The 26903-nt window shown below is 47.7% G+C and overlaps 2 protein-coding genes and 1 long non-coding RNA gene across 3 annotated transcripts; 2 read left to right on the forward strand and 1 right to left on the reverse strand.

Moving 5' to 3' along the window:
* The first annotated feature begins 4848 nt into the window (after positions 1-4848).
* Positions 4849-11964, forward strand: MPV17L2 (MPV17 mitochondrial inner membrane protein like 2). Its single transcript, XM_074302522.1, has 5 exons — positions 4849-5492; positions 6078-6248; positions 9676-9752; positions 10599-10727; positions 11243-11964. The coding sequence occupies exons 1-5, from the start codon at positions 5291-5293 to the stop codon at positions 11285-11287; spliced, it is 624 nt and encodes a 207-aa protein (XP_074158623.1). The 5' UTR covers positions 4849-5290; the 3' UTR covers positions 11288-11964.
* A 113-nt stretch (positions 11965-12077) lies between these two features.
* On the reverse strand, positions 12078-19122 carry RAB3A (RAB3A, member RAS oncogene family). Its single transcript, XM_074302511.1, has 5 exons — positions 18958-19122; positions 16941-17168; positions 14327-14445; positions 14081-14205; positions 12078-13525 (listed from the first exon to the last, which is right to left on the reverse strand). Exons 2-5 carry the CDS (start codon positions 17166-17168, stop codon positions 13335-13337), a joined length of 663 nt encoding a protein of 220 aa, XP_074158612.1. The 5' UTR covers positions 18958-19122; the 3' UTR covers positions 12078-13334.
* On the forward strand, positions 13449-15672 carry LOC141562501 (uncharacterized). Its single transcript, XR_012488202.1, has 2 exons — positions 13449-13542; positions 13778-15672. It is a non-coding gene; the product is annotated as an uncharacterized LOC141562501 (long non-coding RNA).
* Positions 19123-26903: the final 7781 nt, after the last annotated feature.

Genomic DNA, 26903 nt, shown 5'->3' on the forward strand with positions numbered 1-26903 from the left:
ACAAGATTAGAAGGGAAGTAACAAATTGGGAAAACATTTTTACAGTTAAAGGTTCTGATAAAGACCTCATCTCCAAAATATACAGAGAATTGACTTTAATGTATAAGAAATCAAGCCATTCTCCAATTGATAAATGGTCAAAGGATATGAACAGACAATTTTCAGATGATGAAATTGAAACTATATCCACTCATATGAAATAGTGTTCCAAATCACTATTGATCAGAGAAATGCAAATTAAGACAACAACTCTGAGATATCATTACAAACCTGTCAGATTGGCTAAGATGACAGGAACAAATAATGATGAATGTTGGAGGGGATGTGGGAAAACTGGGACACTAATACATTGTTGGTGGAGTTGTGAAAGAATCCAACCATTCTGGAGAGCAATCTGGAATTATGCCCACAAAGTTATCAAAATGTGCATACCCTTTGACCCAGCAGTGCTACTCCTGGGTTTATATCCCAAGGAAATACTAAAGAAGGGAAAGGGACCTGTATGTGCCAAAATGTTTGTGACAGCCCTTTTAATAGTGGCTAGAAACTGGAAAATGAATGGATGTCCATCAATTGGAGAATGGTTGGGTAAATAATGGTATATGAATGTTATGGAATAACAACAACAAAAACAACAAAATTCGGTTCTGCACATATATATGTACCTAGGATATACTATAAAATATTTAATATGTATGGGAATGCCTGCCATCTAGGGGAGAGGGTGGAGGGAAGGAGGGGAAAAATTTGGAACAGAAGGGAGTACAACGGATGATGTTGTAAAAAAAAAAATCACCTATGAATATGTACTGTCAAAGAAAATGTTATAATTATAAAAATTAATAAAAAAGTTTTTAAAAGTCAGCTGAAAAAAAGAAAAAAGAAAAAAAAGTGTGCAATTTTATAGCCCTTTGGGCATAGTTATGAATTGCTTTCCAGAATGTTTGATTCAGTTCACAATTCCACCGAGTGCATTTGCATCCCAACTTTCCTAAATCTTATCCAACATTTGTAATTTTTCTTTTTTTGTTTTATTAGCCAATCTGATAAGTGTGAAGTGGTACCTCAGAGCTATTTTAATATGCATTTGTCTAATCAATAGTGATTTTTTTATATGACTATAGATAATTTTTTTTCTTCTGAAAACTGCCGGTTCTTATCATTTGACCACATCGAGTAATGGCTTATGTATATTTATAAATTTGATTTAGTTCTCTATATGTTTGAAGCGTTTATCAGTGAAATTTGTTGCAAAATTTACCTCCAATTTTCCACTTTCCTTTTAATTTTGGTTGCATTGGTTTTGCTTGTGCAAAAATTTTAATTTTATATAAACACTATTTTACATTTTGTATTGCTCCCTGTATTTTCTTTAATCCTAAATTTTCCCCTTAACCATAAATCTGACAAACTATTACTTATAATTCCTAATTTGCTGATATAACTCCTCATGTATGAATCACATAACCATTATCTCCTCATATATGGTGTGAGATAATGATCTACACTGAGTTTCTGCTATACTGTTTTTCCTAGTAGTTTTTGTGAAATAATGAGGTTTTTGTTCCAAAAGCTTGGATCTTTGAGTTTATCATATACTAGATTGCTATGACCATGTATTATTACTTAATGTGTACCTAATCTATTCCATTGATTCACCATTCTATTTCTTAGCCAGTATAAGATTGTTCTGATAATTGCCACTTTATATTAGTTGTACATCTGGCATGGCTAGACCACTTTTCATCTTTTTTTTCCTTTTTTTTAAACTGACTTTCTTGATATCCTTTGTTATTTCAGGAAAATTTTGTTACTTTTTCTAGCTTTATAATTTTTGATAGTTTGGTATGGCACCAATTTAGGTTGAATTGTTTTTTATATTGAATTGGCCTACCTACTACCTACTAATGAGCCATTGTTTTTCCAATTACTTGGATATTTTATTTTTGTGAAATTTTTGGAAATTGTCTTCTCTACTTATCTTCATACAGTTTCTGAGTTTGTTTTGGCAAGTAGATCCCCAACTATTTTATATTGTTTAGTTATTTTAAGTGAATTTTCTCAATCTTTTGTTCCCAAACTTTGTTGGTAATATATAGAAATGCTGATGAGTTGTGCAAGTTTATTTTATATCTTGCAACTATCCTGCTTTAGTCGTCAACTTGTTTTTAGTTGATTTTCAAGGATTCTCTAAGTATATTATCACATCACCTGCAAAGAATTAGTTTTCTTTCCTTATTGCCTATCCTAATTTATTCAATTTCTTTTTCTTCTTCTATTGCTATAGCTAACATTTTTATTACAATATGGAATAGAGGAGATAATAGATATCTTTGCTCCATCCCTGTTTGTACTGGGGAGACTACGTTATTTCCATTACAGATAATGTTTGCTGATGGTTTTTAGTACTGTAATTTTAAGGTGAGCTCCATTTGTTCCTGTGCTTTTTAGTGTTTTTAATATGAATGGGTGTTATATTTCATTAGTTTTTTCTGCATCTATTGACACAATCATATGGTTTCTGTTGGTTCGTTATTGATAGGGTCAATTATATTTATAGTTTTCCTAATACTGAACCAGCTCTATATTTCCAGTACAAATCTTATCTGCTCTTAGTGAATGATTGATATATTGCTATAATCTTCCATACCTAAAATTTTTGCATCAATATTCATTAAGGAAATTGATCTTTAATTTTCTTTCTGTTTTGGCTCTTCCTGGTTTAAATTTCAACACTATATGTTGGAAAAAAATTGATAGAACTTTTTTTGCCTCTTTTTTCAAAGGATATATTAAACATTGGTATTGTTCTGATTTAAATCAAATGTTTTGTAATTCATTTGTGAATCTATTTGGCCTGGAGATTTTTTATTAGAAAGTTAATTGATGGCCTGTTCCATTTCTTTTTCTAAGACCAGATTATTTAAATATTCTATTTCTTCTTCTGTTAATCTGGGCAAAGTATATTTTGTGTTAGTTATTCAACCATTTCATTTAATTTGTCAAATTTATTGATATATGTGGACAAACAAGAGCTTAATAATTGTTTTAATTTCCTTTTCATTTGTAGTAAATTCACCCCTTTCATTATTAGTAATTCGGTTTTCTTTTTAAAATCAAATTAACCAAGAGTTTATCTATTTTATTGTAGTTCCCCTTGCCCCCATAAAATTGGCTTCTAATTTTACTTATTAGTTTGTTTTCTTTCAATCTTAGCAATCTCTTCTTTGATTTTTCAGGATTTCAAATTTGTTAATTGAGGATTTTTAATTTGTTCTTTCAAAAAAAATTCAGTTGCACATCCAATTCAGTGATCTGTACTTTCTCTTTTATCCTCTGGTTCTAGTATATTGAGGCAGTTTTCCTTGGTATTTTCTTGAAAGAGATCAATTTTTTTTTTTTTTTTTTTTAAATAATGGAGTTCGGGTAGTCCAATAATTTTTAAATTATTTCTCCTGGAGCTATTTTCCAGATCAGTTGTTTTTTCAATGAGAAATTTCATATTTTCTTCTATTTGGAAAAAAAATTCTTGAATCTTGATGTTTTACTTATCCAGTTCTAATTTTTATTTTATTTTTTTGTTATAGCAGCTTTTTATTTACAAGATATATGCATAGGTAATTTTTCAGCATTGACGATTGCGAAATCTTTTGTTCTAATTTTCCCCTCCTTCCCCCCCCCCCCCAAAGCAGGTTGACCAATACATGTTAAATATGTTAAAGTATAAGTTAAATACAATATATGTATACATATCCAAATAGTTATTCTGCTGTACAAAAAGAATGGACTTTGAAATAGTGTATAATTAGCTTGTGAAGGAAATCAAAAATGCAGGTGGACAAAAATAGAGGGTTTGGGAATTCTATGTCCAATTCTAATTTTTAAAGAATCATCATATTCAGTGAGTTTTTGTATTTCTCCACTTGGTCAATTCTGATTTTCAGAGAATTTTTTTCTTTAGTGAATTTTTACATTACTTTCCATGTTGTTGAATCTTTTTTTTGCGATTCTCTTGCATGCACTCTTAACTTTTATTTCTAATTTTGCTTTTACATCTCTACTTTTTAAAATTCTTTGTAAGCTCTTCCAGGAATTCTTATTAAAACTGAATCCAAATTACATTTTCCTTTGAGGCTTTACACAGAGCTATTTTAGGCACTATTGTCCTCTTCTAAATTTGTGCTTTAATGCTTTCTATCAGCACAATAGCTTTCTAGTGGCAAAGATACCCTTCTTCCCCTCCCTCTCCCTTTTTGTTATTTCATCATTTTTCTTTTTTGACTTTTTTTTTCTCTGTCCCTGCCCTGTCCCAATTTTCTGGTGCTGCTGGCTTTCCCCGGGCTTCGGGGTCTAGCTGGAGGGAGAGGCCTGGCGCTGGCTAATTCTCGAGGTGAGAACAGGGCTTCCTTGGGGATCAGTTTTCTGTGCTGGTCTGCCCCCGCTGGGGCAGGCTACATTTTCCTAGATGCAAACACTAGTCAGTTAAGGCTGCCAATGATCTATTAGGATGAGACTGCGGGGAGGCAGCCTTGAGGTGCTCCCTAGGAGGTATTCCTAGGAGGAGGGTAAAGCCTCGCAGGGAGTTTGTCCCCATGCTGTAGCGAAGCTGCAAGTTCCTTGTACTGAGGCCGGCAGCCGGAGATGGGCGTTTGTTCAAAGGCTCTTGCTCAGGGTTTCAGCTGGAGACCCGCACCAAAGTCGAGAAGGTCCTGGAACACTCTGGCCACTTCCCGAAGGAGGGCGCAGACGAACTCACTGACCACGCCCCTTCTCTGCTTTTGCATATTCTTCGGGGGAAGGAGGCGGGCGGTTATCAGTTCTCGTCTCCGCACAGTCCAGCTCCAGCGTGGATACTCGCCCGGAAGTGTCCGAAACTCCGCGGAGACTCAGCTCGGACTCACTTCCGGATTGCCCGCGCTCTGAGAACGACGGCCCCCTTAGCTGGCTTCAAGATGGATGTTGGCGCTGTCGTTCAACCAGTTTCATTTATTTTCCTTCCTTTTCAGTGGGTGGGCTACGGGGAAACTTGGAAGTGGAAATTAGAAAGAAGTGCATAAGTGAGAGCAAGGCCCAAGCACGGACTCGGAGTACCTCCTTTTGAATCTGCGCAGTTCCCACTTCCGCTTCGGGAGCCGTCAGGACCCCGTGACGTCACCCTGCAGCCGGCTAGTTTCCGGAAGCGTCTGGACGTGGGCCGTTGCGCGGGCAGTTTGGGAGCCAGAGCTCAGGGTACTGCCGTGGTGGTGTCCCGCGCGAGCTTCCGCCTCCTCCGGGGTCACCGCGGCCCGCGATGCCTCCGCCCGGGCCGCGAGTCGTCGTGGGGCTTTTGGCCGCGTGGCGGCCGCTGTTCCGGGGCCGGCTTCTGCTGGTCACCAACACGTTGAGTTGCGGGACGCTCATGGCGGCGGGGGATGCGGTGCGGCAAGCCTGGGAGCGACGGCTGCCCGAGGACGCCGCCGGGCCACCCCAGCCTATGGACTTGCGTCGCACGGGTGAGCTGCGACCCTGACCTCTGAACCCCAGTGACAAGTGACCTGCGCTCTCAAACCCCTCCCACCCAAACACCTAACCCTCCTCCCCCAGAAACTGACACACACTGCCTCCCCCAATTCTTCCCTCTCCTCCCCCCCCTCCCCCCCCCCCCTCTTGCGCTGGAGCGACCCCTATCTCTTCTCACCATTCCCCAGCTCTAGAAGACCCTTCCCAGAAGTTTGCAGAAAGCCCCGCCTCCTCCTTTCCCCCAATCTCCACCTCAGGCCCCCTTGAGCTTCCTTAGGAGCAAGCTAGTGATTGGTGGGGGAGGCGGGCCTCGGTCCCCTGAGCCCCCGTGTTTTCCCCAGCCTAGTCCGAGACCACCCTTCTGCCCCCAGCTTTCTCCTGGGCCTCCGCTCCATCTCCCGCCCTCCCTTTCCTCACCCCGTTCCATCTCCCGCCCTCCCTTTCCTCACCCCACCCCATCCCTCCGCCCAAGAACGTTAAAGAGACCCCTGGTCCAGGCTAGAATTCTGGGGCCCGGGGCCCCGCCAGCCGAGCGGCTCAGGCTGTGGGCCCCTCAGCCTTCTCTTCTCCTTCTGCAGCGAGAATGTTCGCCATGGGCTGTAGCATGGGCCCCTTCCTGCACTACTGGTACCAGTGGCTGGACAGAATATTCCCGGCCATGGGGTTTAAGGGCATCCGGACTATTCTGAAGAAGGTGCTGGTGGACCAGCTGGTGGCGTCCCCCCTCCTGGGGGTGTGGTACTTCCTGGGTAAGTTCTTGTGACCTGCCAGAATGTCCCATTTGTAAAAGCCCCCACAGATGTGAGAGACGCCCACGTGCCCGGGATGGAATTCTGCTTCTGAAGAGATGAAAAACCTCCCAGACTTGGCTTAGACCTTTCTCCCGGGAAAATTGACCAAAAGGGGCGGGGTTTGTTTAGCCAATTAGAGTCTATCTCATAAACAGCTAGTCTACCTTGTGCATTATCCGCCCTCCTGTCCTCCATGGGAAACTAGATGGCATAAGCCATGTTTTGTTTCATAAATGCAGGTATGTAAAATTAATTGGTTCCAGTGAATTGGGGGAAAAGAAAGACCCCCAGCCCTACTTGCTCTTCTCCCAACTAGATGGGAATTCTTTTTTACTCCCACCCCCACCTTTAAAAGCCCCTCTTTTCTCTGGTCAGAAATCAGCTTCTCTAACTTTGCATCCAGTTAATTGATTTAATTACAGAGTGAGATAGATTTCTATGAATTAGACCAGCTAATTAAGTAAGACCAATTAGTTGTTAATTAACTGTTTTTAATTGATAAAAATTGTTTCATTCTGTATTCCCAGTCTTTGGGGAATCCATCCATTCGTTATGTCTGTTTTGCTACTAACTTGGAATAGCGTGGATTGTTTCCTCACTTATTAAAACACATCAACCCATTATTATTAATTATTCAGGTTGGGCTCTGAGCCTAGCTGATCTTCCCTCCTCCCTCGTGAGTTCTCATGAATTTTGATCCCCCTGTAAAGTGTGACTCACGGGGGCCGTGCCCCCCTCCTTGTGCTCCCTCCCTGGGTTCTGGCTCTCTGAGGTGCTTGTTCTGAAAGGTTGGGCTGCACCTCCTCCCTCATCAAGCCAGGCAGTGCAGAGACCACCAGAGGGGCTGGTGAGTGAGGGAGCCGGGATGGCGAGGCCTGGTTAGAGAGCTAGAGCCAGAAGGAGGTGAATGAGCCAAGTAAAACAACAGCACCACGGTCAGCGCTTGCTGGCCTGCTCGGGCCACCAGGGGTTGTTGTCAGGTCTTTTCAGTCCTGGCAGCTCTTTGGGACCCATTTGGGTTTTCTAAGCAAAGATCAAAGTTTGGAGTGGTTTGTCATTTTCTTCTGCAGGTCATTTTACAGATGAGGAAACTGAGGCAAAGAGCAGTGAAATGACCAGGGATTGTCTGAGGCTGGATTGGAACCCGAGCCTTTTTGACTCGGGGGCTGGTCCTCTGCACTTTGGCAACCCCTGGCTTCCAAGGGAAATAGGGAAGGAATAGTTGTGGAGCTCTCACTTTAGGGGCTATACAGTAAATACTCAAATAGCTGCAGTAAAAAATGGGCCTCAATAAGTGTATCGATGGGGCATTATTCTTAAATTCTTTCAGGGAGGGAGCGTTTGCCTCGGCCCTGAGCCTTAAATGACTGAAAGAATTCCCGGGGGTTCAGGCCCCAGAGCTCTGGGCACCAGCTCATGGCAGTGGGACATGGGAGGTGGGCACAGGGACTGAGGGAAGGGGTTTGGGGCCAGGCCGTTGTGGCTGAGGTGCAGGGTACTGCAGAGGGAGCAGGAGAAGAGAAGCAGTGAGCAGCTGTGAATCCTGCCTCCTCCCCCTGCTCTCAGGCCAGCGGCCCCTGCCTTTGCTTAACTTTGTTATGAGGGAGAGGCTTTGGGAACGTGTCAGTTGAGGGATGTAAAAAAATGAAAAGAACACCTTTTTGTTTGTTTGTTTAAAAAAAAAAAAGAAAGAAAGCTAAAGAATCTTCAGCTTGTGGAAGCTTTGGATTTTCCATTTGCCCTTGGGAGACATTAGGGAATCATCCCTGAGCTTTGTGAATGGAGGAATCCTATGGCCAGATTGAATTCACTTCAGCAATCAACAAGTACTTGCTGTGTGTGAGGCTAGAACTGTGAGGAAGGAAAATGAGTGGGACTTTGTCTTATTCCACAGAGGGAGCCACTAAAGATACACTTAGAGGGATGTTGTAAGAAGGCCGTGCTAGCTGCTGTGTGGGAGAAGAGACTGGGGGCGGGAAGCTTATTACCTCTGAGCCGTTAGAGCTGCAAACACTTTCAAACAGCTCATCTTTCCCCAGCACCTCCCCCAAAAGTTCAGACACTTCGGTTTGGCCCAGAGCTCTGTATGCTGCCCCTCAGGTGTTGTCCCCCAGTTAGTTTGGGACTACCACCTGGAGCTGTCCAAAAGGCATTTGGACATGCACGACTGGATTCCCAGGGAAAGGTTGGGGTAAAAAGGTGGATCTCTTGTGGTGGTTAAATCCAGAGAGTAGCTGAAATCCCAGGATCGAATCTAGTCAGGAAAGGGCAAAGGACTCAGTTATAAACTTTGGGGAATATGAAAGTTGGAGAAGAATCAGGGCTATAGAAAGATGGTGGAGGAAGCCTGGCATTATCTCCCACTTCTTCTCTTCTTCCCCAAGCTGGGGGAATCCCAAGGGACCTCCCCTGCCAGGAGCGCCTTCTCTCTGACCAGTTTGAGCTTAAAGGGTAGAAATTGGCCTCGGGTCAAAGGAGAATGTGAACTTGAGTGTGATGTCTCTTGTCCGTAGTCCCTGCTCCTAGAGGGGAGGGTGAAATTAGTGGGTCTTGTGAGCCCCGATAAGGGAGAGGGTGGCCCTTGGGGGTGCAGGCCTTCAAACTGCCTAAGGATGCTTAATAAGCCCAGGTCAGAAAGGGAAGTGTCCATCATTTCTGGGTCCAACAGCAGCAGTGGGAATTGGGCCTGGGAGTGAATGCTGTGTTTCCAGGATGGGTAAAATCAATTTAGAAAGGAAGAAGGAGAGGAGATTTGTACAAGTAAAGCCTCTGACCTTCCAAATAATCCCTGCAGGCAGCTCTGGGGCTTCCGAGGAACTGTGGCAACCAGGAGGTTAAAGGGGGGATGTTAAGCAGCTATTTAGGTGGGGGGTGGGGGGGATTCTGGCAAGAAAGCTATTGGGTAAAGAATACTCCAGGTAGGAGGCTGAAGACTGAAGGAAAATTGGGGAATCATTCCAGAGAACAGTTCCTTTTGGGTAGTGGTGGTGGAAGCCATTCTCAGGGCTTTCATGGAGATTAGGGAGATTTGTTGCTTTTCTCAGTTACCAGCTGTGCTTGGGAGAACTAGAAAGATTACTTTTCTATGCCTGGGGCTCCCTTGAACCTTCTTCCTTCCTCCTTTGGGGGTTTAGGCTGCCTCCAGGCAACTCTTCCTCCTCCCCTTGTCCTTTACTCATTAAATACCATCTCTAGGGGGAGAAAAGAGGCTCCTGGGACAGCTCAGGCAGGATTCCTGTAAGCCAGAGGGAAGTAAGCAGCCAGTCCTTATCCACATGCTCCCAAGCTGCCTGTTCTATTGCAGGGCTTCTCGAAGAGTCAAGGCTTCCTGGTGCCCCCCACTCCCCCCTTCCTAACCTTCTCCATCCCTTTTCTCTGGCTGCAGGAATGGGCTACTTAGAGGGCCAGAGCCTGGACACATCTTGTCAGGAGCTGAAGGACAAGTTCTGGGAGTTCTACAAGGTAACCTGACCATGAAACCTCCTGACCTTCCCTTTTCCTGATAGTCACCTAGCAGGGGGGAGGGCTGGGGTATTAGAGGTCAGAGGTCCCTTAGAAAACATCCAGTTCAGCCTCCTCATTTTAGAGAGCAAAAAACTGAATTAGTAAGATGTTAAGCTGGGATTTGACTCCAAGTCCCCTGATATAAAATTCAGCATTCTTGATACTGAGCTGCACTTCCTGATATCAGTCCAAACCTAAACTCACATGCACCAGCAGCTGTATCTCCAGATCTCCTCTCTCCATAGTCATCTTTGTGAAGTCCTGGACTCCACAGGCCCAGACTTTGTGCCCAATCAGCAAAGTCTTCTGGATTCAGTTGGAGAACATTTGGTCACCTGGATCTAAGCCTTTGGAGTCATTCTTTCTCTGACCTATGTTTCCTTATGTGTAAATGGAGGGAGTCTATAGCATGGCTTTTGCGGATGCTTCCTGCTTTGGGGTCCTCGGAGCTGGCCATAAGAAGAGAAATGACCAAGTGACTGAGAGCTTTGGTCCCGAGGGGGTGTCGCCAGAGCCTTTCCTAGACTGAGCCCCCCGCTTCCCTCCTTGCCTCTGTTGTCTCAGACACAGCAGAGAGGGGCCTGCCTGCTGGACATGGTCGCCTTTCAGAGGGACCCTGATGGAGGGAGGCCAGAACGGAGTCTACATCCTGGCTGAGCCTCGTTGTGTGCCAATCTATCCTTTGCTGAGCATGTGGGCATGGTAACAGTATGGCACAGGGATTGCTGTTAGAGCAGGGTTAGTCCAGCGCAGCTTTGACAAGTAGTTTTCCTAGAGAAGTAACTCTGCTCTCCCTCCTACCAGGCTGATTGGTGTGTGTGGCCAGCAGCCCAGCTGGTGAACTTCCTTTATGTGCCTACCAGTTACCGAGTGATGTATGTGAACAGCATGACCCTGGGCTGGGACACCTACCTCTCGTACTTAAAGCACCGGGTGAGTCCTGCTCCTGCCCCCTGGACTGCCCAGCCCCAACTTTCCTCCCATTTCAGTCATCTCAGCTATGCAGTTAGGACAGAAGGTCCCAAACACTCAGGAGGACCACACTGGCCTTTGCAGCAGAACTGACCAGGGGGAATGCAGGGACAGGGGGAGAGCGGGGTGCTTGAAGCCAGACGTGGGCCTTTGGGATTCTCTGTTGCAAGGTTTCAGCATCAGTGGGTTCTGGTGGAGATGATGTGGAGCTGGGCTGGGAAGCCAGGCTGCAGGACAGGGGCCCCTTTCTCTCCTGGTTCTGCTTAGCAGCTGGAACATTGGCATAGGCTGGGGAAAGGTTACATGGGACAGAAGGCCCTGAGTTTAGATCCTGTCTCCCACCTTCATTCGGTGATCCCTGGGCCCCCTGTGTACGGTAGCATCAGTGGAGGGGCTTAGGGTGCCCTTTGCTAAGGGCTGCCACATGTGCAGGAGGGAAAGGTGACATGCTCCGCATTGCTCTAACCCACCCACAGGACCACCTCCCCGGCCGCTTGGGCATTGCCTCCCACACGGACTGAGATGCAGGATGGGGCTGAGTCTCTTGGCAGTGGTAAAACTGGGCACAGTAGGCCCAGGCAAGGGCATCTGGAACTGGAGCGAGGACGTAGCCAGATGTCTGAGCACAACTGGACCCTAGAAACCTAATCAAAGATTGCTATGTAATTTAACTGATTCAGTGTCCAGGAGACAGAGGACTACGAGCAGTGTGGCCCCCCGAGTCTGTTCAGCCTCACCATTCCAAGTGGGACCCCACTTCTCTGCAGATGAGGAGCCCGGGATCTCAGAGCACCTTATGTATCAGAGCCATAGAGCCCCTTGAAGGGGCCCACTTTGCACGTTATTACAAGACCGGTGCCTTCTATGAAAGCAGCCCATGGAACTCTGGCCTGTAGGATGTAAAAATTAGAGCCCTTGAGTGTGAGGACCAGAGAAGGAACAGGTGGTCGCCCTTGTGTTCCCCTGACCCCAGAGTAGCAGCTAAAAATCCCACCATTCTCCATTAGCTCTAGACCAAAGCCAGGGCCAGAGGAGTCACTGGCAGGTGGCAGGTGGGCGGGATCAGACCTGGGAGATGCTGTCACCTCTCTGCCTAAGCAGGCCTGAGCAACTTGGTCCCCTTATAACCAGCTAGGAAGCTTGTTCTGGGATGGAAGATGTCTTGGACTAATAAAGATTCTAATCCATGTGGTCTGTAGTCGTGTCTTGGCTGTGTGCTCATGTGTTTGCTCAAGAAAACCTGATCTCCTTCCTGCCTCTGGAGAAGAGTCCCTGAGAGCTTTGAGGAGAGCAGTCTCACACCTCCAGCAGAACCGGGCTCAGAAGGATTTTATTGTTCTCACGACACCTCTGATACAGTGATTTAGGAAACACCCTTGTTTGACACTTGTCACATCTGTACAGTATAGTGCAGCCGTCCCAGAAGGGCCTCGGGAAAACCACACCAAGAGGAGCTTCTGCTAGGCGAGCCTTCAGGGAACCCTCTCACTCCCACCACCCCACCCCACCCCCAAATGAAAAAGAAGGGATACTTGAGTTTGGTTGCTGATACAGTCACTAACTCACATTCTTCACGTGAAACAATTATACAAACACATGGGAGTGGATGACCTGAAGGAAACATGCTCCTTGGTGCCCCCTCTCTCCCTTAAAGTCTCCCAGGACCTGGGAGGGGAGTTGGAGCCGGGCAGGGCCACTCCCCGCCCCTGTCCAAGGTATTTTGAGTAATTTAAGCCAAATGTACCAGCTGCCAAGCCAGACCAGGCCTTCTCAAGGCGAGCCCTTAGCCCCTCGTCTTGTGCAAACCTGAGCGGGCCAAAGAGGTCATGAGAAAGGTCAGGGGCTCCCAGCCAGCTTCTGACATCTGCTCCCAGAGACGAGGGAGGAGCAGTTTGCTATGTTCTCCCCTGAAATGCTGGGTTTTAGAAGTGATGTTAAACAAACCGACACCAAGTGGCTAAAAGAAATCCATGGGCACAAGTCAACACAGCATGGAACACACCAGGACCACTCACTAATCCTATGTACAGGGTTCAGTCTCATATGTACAAGGAGGAAGACAGCAAGAGGGAGGGGGAGGGGGGTTTTCTACAGGAACTGAGGTTGAGGAGTAAAGAGGGACCCAGCAGCTGGGAGGAATTGCAGGGCACAGCCCCTGAGTGGGGCCCAGGGACCCAGTCCTCCCCATTGTTTGGGGCTAAGGAAATCAGCCCATTGGAGGGTAAGAGATGGAGGGGAAGTACAGGATGGGGGATGCAGAGATGGGCTTCAGCAAGTCGGGCACAATCTTTTTAACAAGTCTCCAAATAAATAAATAGCTTAATAAATTAAATAAGTTAGAGGAATTGAAGCTCCTAAGAGCTCTGGGAAGACTAAGGGCAGGGGAGGCTGTAAAGGCGAACTAGATCATCCTTCCCTGCTGAGCTCACACTCCCCAAGGGCTTGGGACTCTGGCCTTGGGAGTGGGGGAGTGAGGGGCACACAAGGAGAGTGACCCGTGGGGGGTGGGAGAGCAGCAGGGGGGATGCTAGTGACCATTGAAGGAGGACAGAGCCTGGGCGCAGGGCCTTAACAGGCACAGTCCTGGTGGGGGGGCGCCTGTTGGTCTGTGAGCTGGGGGCCCTGCTTGGCTCCAGTCACAGCGGGGTCGGCTGTATCCAGGGATTCCGACATCTTCTCGCAGATGATGTCCACCAGTCGCTCGAAGGTCTGTTTCACATTGATGTTGTCCTTGGCGCTGGCCTCAAAGAACTCAAATCCTGCCCAGGAGGAGAGAGTAAGTGTGAGCTGGGGCAGCCCCTGGCAGGGACAGCCCAGCATCCCAGCAACCCCCCTTTCTTCCCCCGGCCCAAGGGAAAGGACTGTGCAGTCCTGGAGGAGGGCGTCCAGTTCCTCTGAACTCAATGGTCCGCAGTCACCTGGGGGTGCAAAGGCTGATTTAAGTAAGCCTCTGTTTTTTTTATATAGTCAGTTCATTTGTAATCCTATTTATTTCACTTCCATTATTTCAGTTCCATTGGACTGCCTGCAAAAGAGGTCTAGAGGTCTAGTGTATGGGGACAATAGCCCTTAGGTTCCGAACAGAAGACGATGGATCCAGCAGGGAAGAGTGACTTAAGGTCATGCGATGTCCCAAATAGAATCAGAACCCATGTCTACCCTGGAAAAACCATGCCCTTCCCGCTGCATCTCGTCTGAAAGGAGAACAGAGTCCGGCCTCCTGGAGGTGGGAGAGGAGGCCTGCCCTATGAGGTCAAAGGAAATTTGGGAGCTTGTGACGGGCCACCTCGGCCCACGGCCTCCAGCCCCCTTACCCAGGTGCTCTGCCAGCTGCCGGCCCCTCTCGGAGGACACAACCCTTTCGTCCTCCATGTCACACTTGTTTCCCACAAGCAGCACCTGTGCGTTGTCCCACGAGTACGTCTTGATCTGGGTTGACCTGGTAAGCACAGGAAGGAGAGGGTTAGGGTGGGGGAGGAGGGCAGGAGTCAGCTTGCTGCCAGAGCATGCCCATCCTGAAATGCCAAGCCCCAAGGCGCCCAAGTGGGCATAAGGCTCACCAGTCCTGAACAGCATTGAAGGATTCCTCATTGGTGATGTCATACATGAGGATGAAGCCCATGGCCCCTCGGTAGTAGGCCGTGGTGATGGTCCGGTATCGCTCCTGCCCAGCTGTGTCCTGAGAAGAGTGGAGAGTCTGAGTGGAGGCCTGGCTGGGCTGGCCCCGAGGCTCCTGGCTGGACAACTGTGCTTTGATCTTTGCTCTAAGCACTTGGGTCCCCAGTGCTTTCACTCAGGCTCCATTATGGCCAGGTCCTTGACTTTTATTGATTTCTCTCTTACCACGGGTGTACTCTTGAATGCTCTCCAAACCTCCTCCTCCTGAGCACCCCCCTCCCACCTTTACCTACTCCCCACTCCCAAACCACACTGAACTTTGCCCTCCTGGGACTCTGGCCCTACTGCCCTAGTGTCCACTGGGGTCACTGGCACTGGGAAATGCCTGGAGAAAACCCAAAGATAATCCAGCCTCATTTTACACATGCAAAACCTAAGAGCCAGGAGGAAAAGGACTCAGCCAAGGTCCATGATCAGTGGCAGAATCTCGGGGTAACCTGAGCAAGGTTTTCACACAAGTTTTCAGCCTGAAGCTGAGAGGGACCTCTGAGTGGCCCAGAGCAGGTGAAGGACTGGTATCTGAGGCAGGAACTGACGCAAATCTGTCCAGCTTCAAGTCTGGCCCTCTCCTGTTTCACGCTGCCCTCTGGCAGCTTTCTCTCCTAAGAACCACCTCTACCCCTCCACACCATGAGCTCCCCAGGGCACGTGGCTCAGATTCCCTAACCGAGGGATCTGTGGGGCACGCCTGCCTTAGACTGCGCCCCATGAGGTTAGAGGGGCACACACTGTCATCAGCTCCATTTAACTGGTGAGAGACAGGCCCAGGGCGCTCAGCACCTCAGTAAATTAGGGCTAAGCAGGGAACACATATTTCTCAACTCTCAGGCCCCTGGCAGCCAGCCCACTTGGCACTCTTTCCCGTCCACCTCCAGCACCCCAAGGCCACGCCATCATTTCTAGGGCTTGAAAATCTACAAAACCCAGTCAGAAAGCCCTGGTCAGTTTTGGAAGGGCACTGGTGTGAGTGCTGCTGTCTGCACCAGTGAGCAAACTGAGGCTCAAGAGGACTTTCTGCCCAAAGGCACTGCCTGTGGCTAGAAAATAGGGCTGGCCCCAAGACCTGACAGAGATTCAGGGCTCTTTCTGCTCCATCTGGACAAAGGAAGAGAGGGAGAGGTGTGGCTGATAGAACATAGTCTAACATATCAGATGGGCACCCTGCTGACTTACTCACATCCCATGTCCCAGCACTTAGCTGAGCACTTAATAAACGTTTGTGACTGGCTGTCTGTCCTGCTTCCCTGGGAGGCGAAACTGGAGGCAATAGCAGGGATCCTGGGGAGCCATAGCTCAAGTAGGTTTAAAGAAGAATTTGCTACTACATCAAGCTGTCCTGGCTATTAATTGGGGAATGGTTAAGCAATCTGTGGTTTATGAATGTGATGGGACATTGTTCCATGGAAGGGATTGAGGGCTATGAAGAATTCAGAGAAGCGCGGGAAGACTTGTATGAACTCATGCAAAGGGAAATAAGCAGAACCAAGAGAACAACAAACAAGGATGATCAAAATGAAATTGTAATGACCCATCTTGGCCCCAGAAAAGCAATGGAGAATGGTCCCTCTCCTCATAGGAAAGAAGAGCAGGACTATGGAGCACCAGCCCTGAAGTCCGGAGGATCTGAGTTCAAACCTGGGTTCAAATCTGACCTCAGACCACTTGACACTTCCTACTGTGTGACTCCGGGCAAGTCACTTAACTCCAATTGCCTCAGCAAAAAAAAAAACACCAAAAAAAAAAAAAAAAAAAAAAAAAAAAAAAAAAGTTGCATTTGCTGAGCTTTTTCTTTGTTACAGGGGAGGGTTCGTTGATGGAAATGGGAAAAGGAACATATTAGTGACGGAAATGGGAAAAAGATATTAACAAACGTCAATTCCTAGAGCAGCACGGGCAGCCTTGATGACCTGATGAAGAGGGCAGAGGTTGTGTGAGCTTCCTCCAGCCTCGTTAAAGCTGTGGAAGGGGGATTCTTGAGGCAGCTGGTGGCACAGGGACAGAGCCCTGCACCTGGAGTCAAGAACCTGAATCCCAATTCAGCTGCAGACACTTGCTAGCTATGTAGCCCCAGGCAAGTCACTTAACTTAGTTTCCTCAGTTGGTCTCAGCTTTCTCCACTGTAAAATGGGGATAACAATAGCATCTCCCTTCCAGGGTTGTAATGAGGGTCGAAAGGGATAACATTTGTAAAAAAGCCCCAGCAGAGTGCCTGGCACAGAGTAGATCCTTGCTTCAGCACTTGCACTAAGTCATGGGGAGCCTCGCAGATGGCATCGCAGTGCTCATCCACCCCTTATTTTACCGACAGGCCCAGCCAGCCCCGGCAGAGATTAAACAACCTGCCTGTGGTCCCACGGTAGGACTTGGCAGAGCCGGGATGGCTGCCAGCTGCGGTCCTTTCCCAGTTTTAGGATTCTGTTTTTATGACTTACCCGAACCTCAGCCTCCTCTCCATCCCAGCTCTCTGTCTCCCCCTCCCCCCCAGCTCCTGCTCACCCAGATCTGCAGCTTGATTCTCTTCTCATTGCGATAGATGGTCTTCACCTTGAAATCTATGCCCACGGTGCTGACAAAGGCCGGGGTGAAGGAATCATCGGCATACCGGAAGAGGAAGGACGTCTTCCCCACGCTGCTGTTCCCAATGATGAGAATCTTGAACATGTAATCAAAGTTCTGGTCGGAGGATTCCTTTTGCCCATAGCGGGAGTCCGTGGCCGATGCCATCTGCAGGGGGGGAGGGAGGGTTTGGGTGACCTAGGGGGAGGAGCTGGCGTCTGGGGGGGGGCACATAGTGGGCTATGCTCCCACGCCAAAGGGCTTTCCCCCCACGCCAAAGGGCTTTCCCGACAGAAAGTATTCTACGGTTGTACAAGGCTGAGGGGAGACTGGAGAACTAGTGAGAGACGTTCCCAGAGGCAGGACAGGGCACGAATGGAGTCAGTCTGGAAGGTCTGTGTCAAGTTCTATCTTTGGCAGAGCAGCCACGTGACCAGAGGGAAGTCAATGAACCTGACCTCTAACTCCGTCTGTAAAATGGGGCTAAGAAAGCGTCACATCCCAGGATTGTTCCAGGGTTAGATGAGAGAACGCAGCCTCCAAGCCCTAAAATTCTGGACAAGGGTCGGCCGCCACGGCTGCTGCCTCAGACCAAGGAGAGAACGGAGAGAAAGGGCGGCACGTGCCAGCTATGAGACTGCGGGGGGGGAGGGGGAGGCAGCCCTGCCCTTCGAGTTCTGGGAACTAAGCACTTCCCCGAACAGCACCGCTCATTTCCTTCAGCTAGAGGGTGAGAGACGCTAGCCAGGACCCAGGTGGGAGAAAGGGAGGCCTGGGCTACTCTCAGAACCTGTGGGGGGGAGAGAATGAAGCGCAGGCCGCGGGCTTCCCGAGGGGGTTCTGGAAGGAGCCCAGCCTTTTCCAGGCCTGGCCGGGCCTTTCCCTGCACCGCTTTAAGGCCGGCGCTCAGCCCGGGGCAGGGAGCACGCCGGACAGCTCCGGGTTCTGACTGGGGCAGGATGCACAGGCGGCTGCCCAGAGGGGACGGTCTGGAAGCCCGGGCGGGGCCGGCCTGCACTCGGGGCAGCTGGATCAGCCCGAGGAGAAACTCTATCCCGGGCCCTCGGCTCCGGGATGTCAGGCAAAGGCAGGGAGGAGGCTCTCTGCGCAGCCTCAGCCCCGCCTCTCCATCCATCATTCAAGCCTCGGTCTCCCCGGGCCCGCAAGGCTTTATTAACGAGAGGCCCGCGAAGCCCCCGCCCAGACCCCTGCCGCGGCCCAGGAGGGGGCTCTCCGGAGGGGCGCCGTCCGCACCCCGGACCTGTGGGGAATGGCGCGCGCACGTTCGCGCACGGCGGGCCTGGGGGCGCCCCGGACACAACGTTTCCTCCGCCTGGGCCGGGCTGGGAGGTCGGGGACCATCAGGTGACTCCGCGGGGAGGGGGCACGGACACTTGGAGGCTCGCGCATCCGGGCCCACGGTCACGGGGGCACTCATCCCCACCTCCCATGGATGACACAGAGAGAGGCGGACACACGCGCGAACACGTACACTAACATACACCCACGAGAAACACGCACACCTCGAGACAGGAGCACGCAGCCGCACACCGGCGGACACTCCTCCAAATCCTAATCCCCCGCCCCACTCCGCGCCCGATCTCACCGGGAGGGGGCTGGGAGGCGAGGGGGGAGGGGAGCAGATGGAGTTTCCCCCTCCCCCGCCCCCAGGAAAGGATGCGGATCCCCTGGCGCCGGATGGTCCCCATGACACCTCCCTCCTCGTGTCAAATGAAGGTTACTGGGCTTAAGGCGGGGGCCGGGGACTCCGGCCCGGGGACGGGGGGATGCGGGGACCGGCCCGGGGCGGAGGGGATGCACGGACCGGGGGAGGGGGCGGAATTCTCGGGATGAAGGGATGCACGAACCTGACACCGGGATGCAAAGCCCAGCTTGGGGGTGGGGGCAGCCGCGAGGGGATTCTGGCTCCGGCTCCAGGGCGGCCCCCTGCACTCACCTCGCCCTACCTAGCGCGCGCTCTGCAGCAGCCTGGCTCCCCTGCACCAATGCGGCGGTGGCGGCTTCCGCGGCTCTGGAGGCTTCGGCGGCTCCCGCGGCTCCGGCGGCTCGGGCTCCTGCAGAACCCAGTGACGTCCTGCAAAGAGCAGGGCGGGGCTTCCCATGCTGATGACCGCTGACGCACGGCGCGGGGAGGCGGGGCCTCACATGCAGACCCTTCTTTAAGGAAACGCCTCCTTAGCACTGGATGAACTGGCGTCAGGAAGGGGGCGTGGCTCCTCTCATTTCCCACCCCCGTCCCTCTGCCCAATGGCAGAGCGTTCTCTGTCACAGACTGCCAATCTGTGTACATCTCATTCCTTGGGCCTTGCCCTGCCCCGCCCTGCGGGTGGGTGGGGGTGGGGAGAAAATAAAAGGTTGGAATGACTAGGTACCAAGACTTTGAGGATGCTGAGTGGCAGAGCGGGAGGAGGTGTGGGGACGGCTCCCTGGTTCTGAACCCCACATGAAGCCTCTGACCTCCGCACCCCCAAGGGAGGAGGCAAAGGATGCACCAGAGAGGCTCTTCCCGCACGTGCGCGTGCAAGCGGCTAGCTCTGAGTCAGAGGGGAGCCCGGGCCTCCGCTCCGCCCACCAAGGACCCCCGTTTCCCCCCAAGCCTTCTTTCCCAGAGCTGTCCTGGCGGGGGCGGGGGCGGGAGGCTGAGAGGGCCGTGCAGCCTCTGAGGAGAAAAGGGGGAGCTAAGAATAGATTCCCTAGGGCGCTCCTGTCTCTGGGGGAGCGAGGGAGGATGGGAGAATGCTCTTCTGCGGGCTGCTTTCCCTAGCGAATCAGGAGGGGGCTGGGGGAAAAGGGTCTACCCAGACGTGGGTCCCGGGGCGGAGGGGGGGAGCTCGCTGCAGGCCCGTGCTGGCTGGCTAAAGCGCCCCCTGCCGGTGCTGTCACAGCCGGAGGCACTTAAGTACCCCCCTGCTGCCCCCAATACAGTGCATGCTGAATCCCTACTGTGTGCGGAGCATTGGGCATCGTGAATCTTAGATAAAACGAACAATTTGAATTTGGATGGAAAATTACATCTTTGCTTTATTAATTTATTCTTGAAGCTGAGCATTTCCTTCAAGTTTTAAAACCATTCTGAGAAGGGGCTCGTAGCTTTCACCAGTTTCTAGAAGGGTCCAGGACAGTGAACGCGAAGTCTTATCTTTGGCATAACTGAGTCCTAGGAAAGAGAGATAAGGAGGAAAGAACATTGAACCAGAAGCTATAGAACCAGAGTCAAGTCAAGAGGCAGTTTTTTAAAAAGCACCTACTGTGTGCCAGGTCCTGGGCTAAGTGCTGATGGTAGGAAGGACAACAAAAACTGCCCTTGCTTTCAAGGAGCTGATGGGGAAACACCGTGCAAACAAGTATGAAAGACGGAGAGGCTGGATCAACTGGAGATGATCAACGGAGAGGGGGCAGGAAATTAAGGAGCACGGAGAAAACCTCCTGCAGAAGGTGATACTTTAGCTGAGACTGAGGGAAGGCAGGGACGAAGGAGGGAGCAGGACTGCCAGTGACAGGGTCCAGTTAGGAGATGGAATGTCCTGTGCTGGAAACAGCAAGGAAGCCATGGAGGATGCGGGATCGGGGAAGTATGAGAGACTGCTGATAAAACCGGACCAGCCTAGGAAGGGCTTTAAAAGCCAACGGAGGATTTTGTATTGGGGCCTGGAGGTGATAGGGAGCAAGGAAGGAAGGGAGAGAACTGACATGGAAGATCATTTTGACAGCTGGAGGATGAGGAAGAGGAGGGATTGGAGGGGAGGGGCCTGAGGTAGAGCAGAAGTCTAAGACCTGCAGTGCTCCAGGTATGCAGTGATAAAGACCCGCACCTTCGCACAGTGGTGTCAGCGGAAAGACAGGGACGTGAATGAGGTATGGCTCCGTCATTGCCCGGGAAGGAGTGGAGGGCGGCCATCTCTAGATTGTTATCCTGGGGGCCTGCGAGGATGGCAGGAAAAAGAGGGGGAGGTTCCAAGGATGAAGGATTGGATTCCCAGCACACTGAATCCATAAATTGTGACTCAGTTCTGGATATTTTTGGGGAAGGGGACGTTTTATATCAATTGCTCTTGTCATATATTTTCTTAGCAAACACCCCTTTCTTTATTAAAGCTTTTTATTTTTATGTCATCGTCATTTGAAGACTGGCTTTCCCTCCAGATTATACTCTTCGTTTTGACAAAGAAAAAATACCCCTTTCTGGAGGCTAATTATATCTGACTTATTGATGTCAACCTATAACATGATCTGGGGCTCCTGACAAAGTCAATTCCTGAGCCATGTCCCAGTGGGCACTGCATGCAAGCAGCTAAATGGATAGGATGCTGGCTTGAAGTCAGGATGCCCTGAGTTCAAATCCTGCCTCAGACACTTACTAGGTAAATGATCCTGGAAAAATCACCTCACTCTGCCACGATTTCCTCATCTGTAAAATGAGTTGGAGAAAGAAATGACAAATTGCTTCAGTATCTCTGCCAAGAAAATCCAAATGAAGCCATGGAGAGTCAGACATGACTGAAAAAGATTAGAAAAGCATCAAAGGCCAGATTGTTATGAAACCAAGGCTTAACTGGGTCCAGAACCCTGCCACAGCTCAGACCTTCCTTTCCAGGCACTGGCTATTTATCTCTACACCTCCTCTGAGACTAAGCCTATAAACCATAACAGTCAAGCTGATGGGGAAGAAGGACCGACCAGCGGAGTTATAAACGGGTAGGGCAGGATCCTCCTTATATCTCAGCCTGGGGTTCTGGCCTCAGTAGCTCTGAGGAATCCAGGGGCAGAACCAGGCCTTAAAGACCAGTTCTCAGATGGGGAGAAGAGATACAAGAGAGGAAGTAATGCTGGTGGGTAAAAAGAGAGGAAAGAAGAGGGGGAATAAAAGTGCCTTAGGGCTCAGACATCCTCATGGGATCAGTTAGAACAAAGAGCAGTGAACATCAGAGCTTGAGGGGACTTTAGAATCAGAAATATCATAGCTGGAAGAGACCTTCCAGTGCAGATTATTGGAGATAGGAGAGCACCTGGGACAAAAAATGTCAGCATTAGTAGGATCCTAGCATATACACGAAATTCTACATCAGGAAGAGCCTTTAGAGACCACTTATCTCACAGCTGATAAGAATGAGAGCCTGAGGAAAGGGACTTGTTTAGGGCCATAGAGTCAGTATCCCAGCACAACCGGAACTCAGATGTCCTACCTACCAAGCTTCTTCTGCATTATCCTCCCCTCCTTCTTCTGCTCTTAATCCACAAATGCTCCTTCCCCTCTTTTCTTCCTCCCCAGGCTATTTTTTTCTTTTCTTTTCTTCCTTCCTTCCTCTTCCTTCTTTCTTCTTCCTTACTTTCTTTTTTCTTTCTTCCTCCCTCCCTTCTCTTCCTCTCTTTCTCTCTTCCTCTCTTCCTCTCTTCCTCTCTTTCTCTTTCTTTCTTTCTTTCCTTCCTTCCTTCCTTCCTTCCTTCCTTCCTTCCTTCCTTCCTTCCTTCCTTCCTTCCTTCCTTCCTTCCTTCCTTCCTTCCTTCCTTCCTTCTCTTTCTTTCTTTCTTTCTTTCTTTCTTTCTTTCTTTCTTTCTTTCTTTCTTTCTTTCTTTCTTTCTTTCTTTCTTTCTTTCTTTCTTTCTTTCTTTCTTTCTTTCTTTCTTTCTTTCTTTTTCTCTTTTTCTATTTCTTTCAAACATGCATAGAGTGTTTTCAACATTCAACAAACCTTTCATTACAAATTTTTTTCTCCCTCCCTTCTCCCCATTCAATATATATAGAAAATATATATAGAAGAATTGCACATGTTTAACATATATTGATATGTTAAACATGTGCAATTCTTCTATATATATTTTTCCACATTTATTTTGCTGAACATAAAAAATCAGATCAAAAAGGGGAAAATGAGAAAGAAAACAAAATGCAAGCAACAACAACAATGTGAAAATATTATATTGTGATCTACATTCAGTCCCTATAGGTTTCTCTCTGGGTGTAGAAGGCTCTCTCTATCACAAGACCATTGGAACTAGCCTGAATCATCTTGCTGTTGAAAAGATCCACTCTATCAGAATTGATCATCATATAATCTTGCTGTTGCTGTACAATGATCTCCTTGTTCTGCTCACTTCACTTAGCATCAGTTCATGTAAGTCTCTCTAGATCTCTCTAAAATCATCCTGCTGATCATTTTTTATTTATAATATTCCATAACATTCATGTACCATAAGTTATTTAGCCATTCCCCAGCTGGTGGACATCCACTAAGTGTTCCACTTTGTTTGGGCTATTTTCTCTTAAGAAAACAGACAAGTCAGAGGCCACATAGGAAGCAACCCTTAATGGAAAAACTGCAGGGGCCCATGTTTGCCAACAATTCAGTTCAATTAAAGGAATGTTTATTAAGCATCTAGCGTTTGCAGACCAAATGACATTCAGACAGAGTAGCCAGGGAAGGCTTTGTACAGCTGGCAAGGAAGATTCCTACTTCCCAGACCTCCTCTAGCCTGCCCAAGCTTCCTTTGTCTTCCCTCAGCTGCCCAAAAAGCTGTACCTCTGGGGCTGAGATCATTCTTGTTTTTCAAAACCCATCTCAGGAGTCACCTCTTCCAGGAAGACTTCTCTCATCTTTCCCCCCCCCTCTCTATTTTAATTTTTTTCCCCCTGAGGCTGGGGTTAAGTGACTTGCCCAGGGTCACACAGCTAGGAAGTATTAAGTGTCTGAGATCAAATTTGAACTCGGGTTCTCCTGAATTCAAGGCTGGTGTTCTATCCACTGCACCACCTAGCTGCCCCCATCTTTCCTCTCTCTTGAGGAAAAAAAAATTAGGAGTAAATTGATTGATACCTCCTCAAATTTTCCTACAGCTTTTTATCTAACTCTTTGCTGAATTTCTTTCATACTTGACCTTGAATGAATGAAAAATCATTATAGAATGATATAGCACTTAAGAGGCCTTGAGGTAGGTTTTAGAGATTCTGATATCAACCTTGCCTTAAGGGAGCTTACTTTATTATAGGGGGAAATGGCCCTCTGAAAGAAGTGGTGGACAAAAAAGAATGTATTGGACTGTGTTGGGAAGGCACAATGACCGGTGAATGGAGTCTTAGGGCAACTGTCCTATGGGGAATTGTAGGGTTGCATGATCATATCTTACTCATTTGTGTATATGTCCCATTTCCTCCCAGACTGTATCATCTCTTTACTTCTTTCACTTATTGAGAAGAGAACTACATTTGAGGCCTGACAAAATGACTTTGATTTCTGATTCTAGCACTCATTAGCTGGGAGATCCTAGGTAAGTCAGTCCAGTTGTCTGAGCCTCAGTTTCCCCATCTCTAAAATGGATATAACATTCCCCTATACTCTTCCTTATAGAATGAGGTTGTGAGCAAAGTGCTTTGTAAACATGTAAAGTGTCCCAGAATTAGGAGCTGTCATTGCAGGTCCAGTATATCAGTCTTCTGTGATGCTTATTAGAAAAAGACACTATCAGAAGAGGAGATGGGCTAGTTGCATAGTAAGAAAGATGGACACTACAAATGCCACATTGATGTCCATGAAATATCAACTTTCTTTTTTTCCCCTAAATCATATCTTCCATACAGATGTCAAATGAATATCCCTCAATATCCGCTCCAAAAGCTTAAATGGCTCCCTATTGCCTCTAGGATAAAACCCAAACTCCTTCCTTTAGCATCTAAAGCACCTCACAATCCAACTCCAGTCCAGATTTCCAGTTTGATCATATACTACTTCCCTTCCCACACTCTATGTTGAAACCAAATGGACCTCCTTAATTGTTTCCAGGACACTAGGTGGTATATAGTGCTAAGTGGAGTCCAGAAGACTCCTTTTCCTGAGTTTCTTTGCCATCAGACACTGGCTGTGTGATCCTAGACAAGTCACTTTACTCTTTTGCCTCAGTTTCCTCATCTGTAAGATGAGTTAAGGAAGGAAATGGCAAATCTCTTCAGTATCTCTGCTAAGGAAAACCCAAATGGGTTAAGAAGAGTCATTCATGGCTGAAAAGATTGAACAGCTGTTTCCTATCCATGAAATGCCATTTCTTGGGGCCTCCAGCTCCCATCATAGTTTAGATCAATAGAGACTGAATGTAAATCAACATATGCTATGTTCACTTTTTTTTTCTTTTGTGATTTTTTTCCTTTTGTTCTGATTTCTCACTCTCAACCTGATTCATAAAGAAATGCATATTTTAAAAAAAATGTACATGTATAACCAGAAAAAAAAACAAAAAAAAGGAAAAAAAAATTTCACTCAAGAACTAATTCCTTGAGAGGCCTTTCCTAACACTATCTTGTTAGTGCTGCCCTTATATTCTTCCTTTCCCTTGAAATACTTTTGCATTTGTTTTGTGAATATCCCATAATCACTTATTATGGGAGCACATTATATCCCTCTCAGGAAAAGACAAACTGGACAGATCTCTTTTTTTCTTAGTAAATTTATTTTTAATACACATTGCTTTATGAATCATGTTGGAAGAGAAAAAGCAAAGCAAAAGGGGAAAAGCATAGGAGACATTTAAAAAAAAACACAGAAAAAGAAGTAAACATGGTATGTGTTGATTTACATTTAGTCTCCTTAGTTCTTTTTCTTGATGCAGATGATATTTTCTGTTCAAAATATCGAACCACTGAGAAGAACCAAGTTTCATAGTTGATTATCATAAAGTCTTGCTGTTACTGTGTCCATTGTATTTCTGGTTCTGCTCCTTTTGTTCAGCATCAGTTCACTTAAATCTTTCTAAAATCAGCTTGTTCATTTTTTATAGAATAATAATATTCCATTACCTTCACTTTGACTTTTTTTGAGGCAATTGGGGTTAAGTGACTTGCCCAGGGTCACACAGCTAGGAAGTGTTAAGTGTCTGAGGTCAGATTTGAACTCAGGTCCTCCTGACTTCAGAGCTGGTATTCTATCCCCTGCACAACTTACCTGCTCTGGGTCTCTTTTTCAAACTTGTATTCCCAAAGCCTAGCCCAGTGCCTAGAATATATAGGGGTGCCTTAATAAATGCTTAGAGATTGATGGACAAAGACAAATTGCAACCAATGAGTTATACCAGACCAGATCAAAATCCATGGAAGGAAGGCTTTTATTACCAAGAAGCTGGATCTTTTGAAATCAATAGAAGTGTCTCCAGGACAGGACTTGCTTTTCATTTTTTTCTTAGTATCCTACACAGTGCTCTGTGCATAACAAGTATATTAATACCTGCTTGGATTGGGCAATAATTGGCATTAATATCAATAATGATTGTTATAAGCAGGGACATGAGTGACATTTCTCATCTTTGTATCTGAGGTAATGGACACAGGAATACAGCAAGAGTAACTAAAAACATATGGACGCAGCTTGAGCTCCATCTTTAGCAAGCCCAAAGGGTTAAAAGGTGAATAGCATGCTAGGTAGCTCTTACTCAGAGGGCTGATGGGAGCAGCACATGTGGGAGTGATTGTAACCCACTCACTTGGCTGGATTACAATTTTCATCATGGGAAAGCATAAGCAGCTGCTGAGATTGTAGGTACTTTAGAAAATCAGTATCTCCCCAGAGCATCCCACACAGAGCCTTCATGTAATGAAGGGACCATAGGATTTATAGCTGGAAGGAGCCTTAGAGAGAGGAGAGATGATTGAGGATAAAAAATGGTCAGGATTAGCATTAGGTCTGGGAGTACAGAGGAAATGAGGATGAAAAGTCCAAGATGACCTTGACGTTCTGAATTTGACTGGAAGGACAGGGTACCCTGGACGGTCACAGGGAGTGGTCTGAAGGGAATGATAAAGGCGTTAATCTAGTTTAAACTGGGAGCTGTCGATTACAACTTTTTTTGCTATTTGCTATACTTGACTTTTTGAAATCCTACATGTTTTATGTATTCAAAAAA

Source organism: Sminthopsis crassicaudata, chromosome 1 (genome assembly GCF_048593235.1).
Source record: "Sminthopsis crassicaudata isolate SCR6 chromosome 1, ASM4859323v1, whole genome shotgun sequence".
Taxonomy (NCBI): domain Eukaryota; kingdom Metazoa; phylum Chordata; class Mammalia; order Dasyuromorphia; family Dasyuridae; genus Sminthopsis; species Sminthopsis crassicaudata.

Bases quoted from the DNA above. Each gene is read 5' to 3' on its own strand.
- MPV17L2 (XM_074302522.1), top strand. From the start codon at position 5,291: ATGCCTCCGCCCGGGCCGCGAGTCGTCGTGGGGCTTTTGGCCGCGTGG. The intron at 9,753-10,598 runs GTAACCTGACCA...CCCTCCTACCAG, and splicing joins AGTTCTGGGAGTTCTACAAG to GCTGATTGGTGTGTGTGGCC. The intron at 10,728-11,242 runs GTGAGTCCTGCT...ACCCACCCACAG, and splicing joins TCTCGTACTTAAAGCACCGG to GACCACCTCCCCGGCCGCTT.
- RAB3A (XM_074302511.1), bottom strand. From the start codon at position 17,168: ATGGCATCGGCCACGGACTCCCGCTATGGGCAAAAGGAATCCTCCGAC. The intron at 14,206-14,326 runs GTGAGCCTTATG...TGTGCTTACCAG, and splicing joins TTCAATGCTGTTCAGGACTG to GTCAACCCAGATCAAGACGT. The intron at 13,526-14,080 runs GTAAGGGGGCTG...CCTCCTGGGCAG, and splicing joins GCAGCTGGCAGAGCACCTGG to GATTTGAGTTCTTTGAGGCC.